The following is a 10850-nucleotide window of genomic DNA, read 5'->3' as shown; positions in this document are numbered from 1 at the left end:
TATTTTTTCTTTGATTGATTAACGTTGTCGCTTTATATACGTGTCAGATCACGCATTTACACAATAATATAATAAGATTAAAATAAATTATAGACATATATAAAATCATGAAATAAAGAAGGAAGTATAAAAAAATTATCTAAAAAAAGAGCCAGATAAAAAAAAATATATATTGCGGAAATGTAAGAGCTAGTAGGATAGTTACCATATTTTATTGCACGACATTTTAATATTAAACATAACTTATTAAAAGTCTGTAAGAGTTTATATTGAACGCGCAAGAACGTGACAGATTCATCAAGTGGGGCGCGGTAAAGATTCAGAGCGCGTAAAAAATGTTTATTACATGAATACACAACGTGTTTACATTTGAATGTTTATTGTATCCGCAACTACTGTGCCGTCATAAAAATCGCGTCTGCGTTAACAATAAAATTGCTACGATACCCGTTCACCACACAACGTGCTCGACTTCGTTCGAGCGGCAGTAATTTTGCGATATCCGATCCTTTCTCGCGCGAATATGGTGGTTTTTCATCGTGAAAATTTTATGTCCCGTTGTTAAAAGATAAACAGGATAAGTGTACTGATATCGATAAGATGATGCTCGACAAAAACCTTCGACGATCCTACCTCGATAATGGAAAATATAATACGGGGACGTGATTGCGCTTAAAACAATTATTTTCTCAATAACAAGTAAATTATCGTCACAAACGTGTCTTGCCATTTATTCAGACGTCACTGTAATTCCGCGAGGGGATAAAAAAACGTTCCCAGGACATTTATGATGCTATATGCGCGGTTATTAACTTTGCTCCCTACGTAACAACGCACGTCATATCGCGTGAACTGTATCACTGTATGCCATCATTTTTAAAAGGTTCATAAAACAGTTTAAAGGAAATCTTTTCTATAAAGAAAAAAAAAAAATACGCGGCAATATCGAAAATTCTAAAGTCTCCAAATTAATGGGTTTTACTTGATGTTGCGCACTCCTTATCATATTATCGGACTGAATAATTCTAAATAATGAATCTTTTTATCTCGATGAAAAATAAATTTATCTAACGATCTTCACTACTGACCTGCCCACCAAGCGGATCGTAAAGACGTTGAATGAGTTGGAGACAGGTGGATTTGCCGCATCCAGATCCGCCGACGAGCGCCACCGTCTCGCCGCGATTGATCTTCAGATTCAGCCCCCGTAATACTTGAACGTCCTTACGCGCCGGATAACGGAACACGATGTTCCTGAATTCGATATCACCGTTGACAGACTCGAGTCGTCGGCCCTCCTTGCTCAGACTATCTATCGTCGGCACGCGATCGAGAACTTGGAAGATCGCGGCCGCGGATCCTCTCGCCACCGCGAACGCCTCGAGATGCGGCGAAGTCAGGCCCATGTTTTGCGCCCCGGAAAGTACGCCGAAGAACACGATCACTAATACCGCCGGCGTGTATTCCTTCACCTCCTTCGGGCGATCGTCCAAGATTAATTGCACGCCGTACCTACAGCAGAAAAGACCCTATTTTTTGCTGGAACGCGACACGTCCTCTAAAGCTAACACCTTTTTATCACACTGTGTAAACAGAAACCGAGCGGTACTCTCAAACGTAAGTGCCCAATTATCCATCTCGTGGTTTTTGTACTTGAAAGAAAAGTTACTTTGCTCGTATTATTAAATAAGATAAAATACAAATAGTATAAATACAATACAAAGTAATATATTTACGTTAGCAATAATAATATTAAAATAATTAATTTCCGCGCGTTTTTATTATAGTTCATTGCATGAAAACAATCGAATTGTATTTTATCACAGTGTGACAACTAGATTTTCAATTATTACACGCATGACATTTGCTGATTTTATTAAAAAAATTTAATTTTTAAGAAGTAATTATATGAAGCATAATAATAACAGAGTAATGAATCTTTGCATTTCTAATTTATATCTTATTGCGTGAAAATAATATTTTATTAAAACATCACTAGAGAAGATTTTTCATTATGATACGTAGGATACTTAAATTTAAATTTTACAAAATGCAAAGTACAAACGTGTGGGAATGATAAATATTACCGCGTATCCTTCTGTCAAAATAATGCGTATCTCACCAGAATGCCAACGCGTAGCTGAGGTATATGATGAGCCACATAACTCCGCCGCCGATTCCGGACCACATGCTCCTTTTAATGCCAGTTCTCTCCGCGGGTACCAGTTTCTCCGAGTATCTCTCTATCTCTTTTTTTTCGCCATTGAACGCCACGACGGTCCTTATGGAGGCGAGAACTTCTTCGGCCACGCTACCGGCTTGACCGTAGGCCGCCAGTTCCAAGGCCGACAGAGAACTTTGCACCTTGGCGACTACAGCGGTAGCGATTATTATGATCGGTGCGCAGCTCAGTACGACCAGGGTTAATTTCCAACCGTACACGAATGAGATGATGATGGAAGAAACGAACGAGGTCGTCAAATACGTGAAAATGCCGAGCTTCTCCCCTATTCCCTCCTTCATCTTGTCTAAATCCCTGTAAAGAAGACGGATAATATTACCTCGCATATATTCATTAACGCGATAATTAACAGAGATTATAAATACTCTGATACTTCGCGTAATCTCATTTTATCTCAAACATAATTCATAGCAGACCACCAATGACTTAGTTTTAAAGTAACATATACTTGAAGCTCGGACTATTTTTAATGAGATTTTTTGAGAAAGAATGAGATTAATTATCAGCGTTTGTCGTTATCGGCATTATCGCTATCTTATATTTTTGCTATTCATCTGTTGCAAGATTGAAAATCTTTAACTTTATTAACGATCGATTGATGCTCATTACCAATTATTGGAAATAGTAAAAGGATTTCTACATGTTATGAAATATACTGCGCGAGATATTGCTGTATCATGCTGACTGTGCTCGATTTGCAGATGACGATATATCGCGGCACAATAACTTAATCTCTTTTATTAATTCCTCCTTATCTTTATAGCCTGACATAGGAAAACGCGAAAGAATTATGTCGGATTAACGAGAGATCGATTGTCCTGAAATAAAAATTTACTTCCATCAAATAACATCCTCGCGATTCACGCGACTAATAACTTTTAATACGAGTACCTTGTCCAATTACTATACTGATGTAATGCGAGCAAAAGCAGAGGCAGTGTGGGAGCAGGCATTTCGAGTTTCGCAAACGCCCACCTGTTGATGAACACGCCGATTCTCGCCTTCTGAACTTTACTGTCCGCTTCCTCGACGTTTACATCGACTGTCTCAAAAATCGAAGGTATAACGCTCCCCTTTGAGGGCGCATCGGTGCGTGAAGATACAAAATATTATCCGCGTTGAAATTATTCCGCGGAAGCAAGAGAGAGAGAGTGAGAGAGAGAGAGAGAGAGAAAGTATATCATCAAAGTTGTTAACCTCCATGAAATCCCCATATGAAATTGATAGTAGTATCTTTGAAATAATCGAAATGTCGAAATGACGAATGAAAAGTTTTATGTGATTTCCGTACTTCTTTTTTTTATAAATAAACGAACGAAGGCATTAATTTTATATCTGAATATTTCGCAGACTTTCATAAACGTTGATTAATATCTGTCGGCGGGAGGCATTAAAATTGCTTATCACGGCGAATTTTCGATCGAGGCCAATTTAGTCGAATTATCTCGTTATCTCGCATCTGAAATCGAGAGCTCCTATCTGCGACGCATCTACATAATGATAAAGGGAAGAAAACTCACTCGGTAATCCTGCTGGCGAAGTTGGTCGACGTATTCGTGTCGTACCATGACATATCCTGTCTAAGAACGGCTTTCAAGAACATCTTGCGCACCTTGGAGATCTGTCTCGAGGCGGCGATATTGAGCAAATCGACCATCAGTATGCCAAGGACGAATTGAATCGCCGCTAACGCCGCGCAAGACACGCCGTAAGCAATCGAATCGTCATACAAAGCATCCATCTTCTCTTCGTGACTTGCATTAACTGGTCTGAAATGACGAACGAAATCTATCTTAAGTACTTTGCAATATAATGCATATATCTTTTTTTTTTCAAAAAATGTACTTGGTCCAGAATGACTGAATATTATTTACAAAATTTTAATGACTGAATGTTACTTACAAAATTCTCCCACCTCCGAACCATGGCATCATGATGGTTGGTGAGGTCACGTGATCCTCCGTATTTCGATCCACTAATAGCGTACTGAATTCGCCATATTGAATCGTAGCGACTGGGACACACAGTCCTACTAAGCAGCCCAGTATTAATCCTAAGACGATCAGCGTCAACTCGCCGCATGTTGCAAATCGAAACTGATAAGTTTGAAATAATTATAAAATGATTAATTTAGCCTCGTAAATATATAATTATTGTACTTTATAATTTACAAATAGCACAACTATCTTATTTACATGGAAATTATTAAAATATTAGAGAGCAGAAATATAAAAAAAGAATATAATGTATTATATTATATTAAAATAAGAAAAATGTTCGAAAATTATACAAGCACGTTTTTGAATGATTCAGCACGGCGAGTTTGCTCGTACTTGAATGATTCAGCAGCGCGAATTTGCGGCTTCCGAAAGATTTAACTTGCAAGATTAATATACCTGACTAACAATGTAATTAACGAACGACCAACTACTCTTATCAAGAACGATCATAATTAACCGAAAAACGTATTTAAATTTGCAACGTTGTAAAAAATTTCGTTCAGGCTAAATTTTTAAATGCAAAAGAATTCACGGTCTATTAAGATATAATGTAAAAAATTTTATAATATATCTTTCTTTCGTGATGAGCCATCAACTGTCATTTATCATACAGAAGATATCACTCTTAACGATTTCGCTGGTGAATCATTCTAGAATGTTCGTTTAAAGCGCGGCTTTAAAATAGAAATGTATAGGATATGCTAATTTTTCCTGTTCGCTTTACCCACTTCATTAGAATTAACTTTTTCCTTAGAAAAAACATTGCAATATTCTTAACATTCTTTAAAAAAAAAATTCAGGCAAGCGACTCTATATTTTCGACGAAGAATCTATAAACAAAAAGAAGAATGTACATAAGGTTGTAATATTTTCAATTTCTCAAATGTACCGGCTTTCACCGCGAGAATATTGCGTTTGCGAGATCTATCCGAGGATCTCTCATGCGTTATGTCATAAATTATTCGCAAGAAAAACTCACGAGTTTATAGTAAGGCACGGGTGGTAGCGATGACTTCTGTGAGGCTGACTTATCCTTCTCCTTCGTTTGCGGTGACACGAATTCCCTGCGAACACAAGATTCAGGTCGATTGTTAATCGAGATTTTTGCGATTAAGGTTCAAGCAATTTTCTATGGTTGTCTACAGACGAAGTAATAAGATCGAATTTACATAAAGACGTAAAAATGTATTTTAAAAATCTACGTCGGTGTGTCGGGCATTTGCAAGATTACGAATCACCGTACTAGAGAATACTCTTTACGAAATCACGTACGATTACGGAAAGAATAGAAGCGTTAAACAAACGGCGCGGTTACTTTTACAGAGTGATAAAAGGGACGAAGTTTCGATACCGAAAGCATCTTCGTAAAAGCATACATTTGTCTTATATACGAAACCATATATAATCTGTAAAAGTTTTATGCGAGTCTTCTCTAGCTGTATTAAGACATTAATAAGCCAGCGAGCAACAATCCATTATCCAGCCTCTCGTATTTATTTCTAGATATATATACGTCACAATCTGTAACAAGCTCATTCGTACATTGCTTTGCCATTTTCCTGTAGCATATATTCGGCTTCGTATTTATCCCTCTCCTTGTCTCGTTGTGTGTCTGAAATGAAATATACAACATACCATACACGTACATAAAATTCTGACATCATTAAATGCAAAGCGTGCTGAAAATAATTTGTCACCGTCATTTACTGTATTTAATCTTGAGATAAAATGGCAATAAAAAGCGATTAAAATGTATCTACGAAACATCTTTATACATTTTATTGGAAGATTATCATACTTTCCACCAAGAAGTGATAAAGCTATTATCACATATATTTTGTAATCGCATATGAGATTGTTATCAATGTGATAGTAGATACCAGTGCTTTTTTGAGAAAATCATCTCATTCGATAAATGGTCTAAAAAGGCTGCCTCGGTTAAAAATCGTAAATCGAATGGAGGAACGTTCGTAAATCGGCAATCTAAAGATCGACGAGAATGCAGGGAGCTTTTGGGTAACTCGGTGAGAGATCGCAAAAAACTAACCAGGATCTGCGAGAAGTTTCGACGTCGTCGCAAAGCCCAGGAACCCGAAGAGCAGTCCTGGATGAGAGACTTTGGCAAAAGTCGACCGGCATCTCTCCGTAGGGGCTCCATTAGCGACGTAATTGCTGTTAGAAACTCCCCCGACAAATCTACGATCGGCGCAGAATATAGGAAGCTTTGCCACCTGAAGTAATAACAGTGCCGTAGCCACGCATGCTCGAAGGCGATAAGTAATCACCGTAAATTTTCGCGCAAAATTCATCAAAGACGATCTTACGGTTTATCGAATAGAGAATTGTGAAAAGTAATGGGACGCCTTATGGGAATAATCAGAAGCAAATCAGTAGCATAATATCACTTTAGTAAACATGATCAGATATATGATTATTATTTTGTTTCTTTTTTTTTCTTTCTTTTTTTTAAAGAAATATGTATATTTTAAAAATATTTTATCGGGTTTCTTCCGCGGACTAATAAATGATAAAATATTTATATTAAATATTCATATTAAAACAAAATACATTGTCTTTTAATTATGATTGTAATTCGAAAATTCACGTACGGCACTGGTAACCCCTATATACTTTGCAGGACCTGTGTAACCACCGATCCGCCTCTCAAGAAAACTTTCTTAGTCGCAGCTCTCGTGGAAGTAACTAAAACGAGTAGCAGTCTTTGCTCGAAATTTCAAGTGAGACATTTAGTACCTCTTAATACATTCTCGTCACAAGTTGTAAGTTAATTGAATAATTCGTTGCCGACTTTTATAACTTAAATGAAATTCATTGAACTTGTGCTCATTATTAATTTCGTCGCTTAAAAGTAGCTGATAAAATAGTTGTTATCAATGCAAACTTCTTCTACGATGCTATTATCCTAAAAGGATTCTTTATTTATACCCTGTCGCGAAGAAAGATGCAATATACGAAAGAATAAATTTAATAACACTTTATTAGATTATTCTCGATATGATCATAATGGAAAGTATAATAATCTAGTACATACTATAATGTATATATTTTATACGCGCGTGCGATTCTTTACTTTATATAGTAGTAATTTGGAATTTTTTTATAACTTATCGAAACAATTTGTTTCTCTTTTATCAACCAACAATCATTCATTGCCGATTCACATGCTCGCAATCTGATACATATTCCTATGAAGGTATGATTCGCGTTGATTACATACAATAGTATTGCGCGTGATTGTTATAATCACTTTGCGGTTACATATATGTATACGTGATGATAACTAAATCGTTCTGCACCGATGCTGATCGATAATTAATCGTTTAAATTGAAGAAAACGAAATCATATATACGAGCTCGTGCAAACATTAAATAAAGCCAGCGACACATAGCATCAACAAGCCATTAAATCATTCGAATCAATCAAGTTATTCGAGCTTGATTAAATCGTACATCGCGAACCAGGTAACATTTCGTCAAATTTCGAATTAATTTAAAAAATTGCTGTGTTTACAAATCCAATTGTATAATCTATTGTATTTCAATTTCCCCTCCCCTCACGTCGAATAACTCGATAAAATTCTCTAGAAAGCTAATTTTTGAACAAGCAAACGCAATCATTCTAACGATATCAATACTTACACCTCGAGAGGATCTTTTCCCGGTGGGGGGAGTGATTTGATTTGAACGTTTCCATTTGGATATCCAGTGAGCCTTCGCGAGGGCTTGCGGACAACGGATAAATTCGCTGCGTCATCGTGCATTCTCAATTAAAGACTCTGCAATCATATAAAAAATTATGTCATTTTACAGTAATTGTGGACACTTGTAATTTAATGAAGTAAAAATCGAAAAAAAAAACGTTTGATTAATTTTTAAATTATTTAATTTTTTGCATTTTTATTTTGTCGCATCTCGCGTCACCCTCAGCGCTTTATCTTGTATCATGTAAATTTCACAAAGCACCGAGGCAAGAGGTAAAGGGCAATGATTCTTGTCATTGAGATATCGGACTCGGAAATGAGCAATTCGCTCGAATCGAACGCGTTTCACGCAGTTAGTCATGTTGCGACGCAAATAACGCCCCTATTTACTCTCACCATTATCTACTATATCATATGTTTGCGCATCGAAATATCCAATCTAAACAATGATTAGACATCGCGGTAGCCGCGTTAATTAATCGATCGGCCGCTACAAGCTACATTAATATCAACAGCAACAGCGAGTTTATTCTAGTCTATTAACGGGAGATGTCTTGTTCACCTCGTTCGTTTCGCGCGTGCCCCTAAAGGGAAACGTCGATTCGCTTTCCCGATACATTAAATAAAACGAAACTTTATCCAGCCCGTCGCGACGGATCGACGACTTTCCCGATATGCAAATGCGATATCGGGTACTTTGACGTTAAGAGGTTGAAGCGATCGGCGGCTGCGGCGAAAGGGGATTGGTCAGGAACGATGTTAAAACTCGCCCGGTCGATGCTTTTAAGAACGCGCGATGAAAAGCGCGAACGAACAAGACTTCGTTAGGCCAGTGAAAAAAGTACTGACGAGGGGCGTTTCACATAGCCATCCGATCCAACCGGCGGTGGATACTGCGTGTTTGATTACGAAAAGCGTACGAGTGTACGAATGTGCGATTGCAGGCTTTTCTAGTGCGCGATAAGTTCTTTGAAATTATACAAATTTCTACTATTTTTTTGCATCTTCAAATATAGAAAAATTATTCAGATTCTGCTCTCGATAGACTGCTCTGTATAATTCTGATATTTATTTTGCTGGTTATATCGTAGAGGGAGAAAGAGACAGAGTAGAACTTTGTTATCTTTGCTGTTCAAAATTAGAACAACATAAGGGCCCGTGTAATTATTCACGCTCTTTGAACGATGTAACTTCCGTTATCGTAACTACTTATATCCATTTTTAATTAATCTTTTTACCACTTTGCCAAATATCATAATCATAAATTAAATCGTATCGTATCGAATCGATAAAATTTGAAGCTCCGCATCTTATTCGTATTAGATGCAATACTCGTCATTAGAACTTCATTAGTATCATATCGTTATTGATTGCAGTCGCTCCAGTTTCATAACATGGATCATGATGGAACATAAATGAGAATTATCGAACGTTGTTTGAAAATTAATTGCTAAATTTGCCGCGGCTAAAAAGGAGCTTTGCCTCGATTTTCTTGACCGCTGAATCCTCTCTTGTCTCGTTCCGATATCGAAACGTTAAAGGTATTTAAACGCTCGCGAAAGAGTAACACAGTTTCAGATTATTCTGTTTCACGACAGGATTTTCCGATTTCATTTGTCTTCCAGTATTCAATAAATTGTCTACGCTCGCCTTCGAACAAGCAGAGTCTCTTTTTTCCGTCGTTGAATCTGACACGAAGGAGTTTATAAAATTTTCCCCTTGTCCCGGTTGATCTAACACGACCGACCTATTGGCTTCGACAAATAAATTGTCTCTGTCGTGCAATCCGCCCTCCTTTCACTCCCTCCGTTGCTCCAAAATCATTGTAACCCCTTCGGAAATCTTGAAGTATCGCGTAAAATCAATAGCGAGTATCTTACGATTCTTGTTCATGTGCAAGATACACATTCATAGATATATTTCTCTCTCTCTCTCTCTCTTTTTCCTCGAATCAAAATAAAATAATAGAATTCTATCAAACGGCAAAATAAAAAGATGTCGATAACTGCAAGTTGCAGTTGACTTGTGCTAATCCTTCACGAATGTGGCTTTAAAATTATCCGCGCGATTTCAATCCTTTCGGGTTCCTTTCAGGGCTCGTAAATCATCGATACGATCGAGCCGGAAGTCGGACGGAAATAGCTGTCACCGAGATAACGAGACGCATTTAGCGCATTTCATCGCGGTCCGCGATACAGCGTGCACAATACAGCCCATTAATGACATAAAGGATATTGTCGAGGAGAAGAATGGACCGCGGGTATTCTCGGAATAAAGAAGTTTGCGCGCGCGAGAGCTGCTAAGAACGCTTTCATAACGTCGCTTGACTTTCCCAATATACGCGTAACGTCGTTAGGACGTCGGAATCACAAAGTAGAGCGGAGTCCAACAAACACGGGGACGCGCGCAATCTGCTTTCATCGAGCTTTCTCGAGCTTTTGCGCGCTCGCGCGTGGGCGCGGTCTGTCGCGTCGTTGAAAAATCGCTGCTAATTGAAAAAATTGCCAAAGTTGCGAAAACTTTCGGAACGGTAGTCGTCGCCTCCGGGCGGTGCCCATCTTTCGCGCTCGCGAAACTCTATTAAGCTCGGAAACTAATTTCCCAACCGACCTCCAGCGGGGCGCGGCCGTCTCGTAATCCTCAGTGGTCTGCGGCTCTCGAGACACGTGTCCGGGGAATCGGCGATTTATTATTTTACAGTTCTCTCGCCCCGAAGATGATCTCTGTATTAATTTTTGTTACGAAAATTCTCTCTTCGAAGAATGCAAAACGGTGATAATTGATCTTGTGAACACGAGAAAAGGCCGTACAAGATTAATATTTAGTTAAATTATTATTACGATGAAATATTTATCATATATTTTTATATATATTTTCTTATATATT

General features: G+C 37.9%; 1 protein-coding gene across 1 annotated transcript in view; it reads right to left on the bottom strand.

Annotated features, from left to right (window-relative positions):
* LOC115237735 (multidrug resistance protein homolog 49) overlaps positions 1–8035 on the bottom strand; it is a 20628-nt gene extending 12593 nt beyond the window's left edge. Inside the window, exons 1-7 of the mRNA XM_029810973.1 lie at positions 7903–8035; positions 5785–5854; positions 5222–5306; positions 4145–4338; positions 3763–4011; positions 2123–2536; positions 1089–1512 (exon numbers count right to left, since the gene is read on the bottom strand). Of these exons, the coding sequence (XP_029666833.1) occupies positions 1089–1512; positions 2123–2536; positions 3763–4011; positions 4145–4338; positions 5222–5306; positions 5785–5854; positions 7903–8017 (1551 nt within the window). The 5' untranslated portion in view covers positions 8018–8035. The remainder of the gene's footprint in view (positions 1–1088; positions 1513–2122; positions 2537–3762; positions 4012–4144; positions 4339–5221; positions 5307–5784; positions 5855–7902) is intronic.
* Between the last annotated feature and the right edge of the window lie 2815 nt (positions 8036–10850).

The sequence above is a fragment of the Formica exsecta genome, unplaced genomic scaffold, assembly GCF_003651465.1.
Source record: "Formica exsecta isolate Colony F162 unplaced genomic scaffold, ASM365146v1 scaffold308, whole genome shotgun sequence".
Taxonomy (NCBI): domain Eukaryota; kingdom Metazoa; phylum Arthropoda; class Insecta; order Hymenoptera; family Formicidae; genus Formica; species Formica exsecta.
This window is presented reverse-complemented; position numbering and strand designations above follow the sequence as displayed.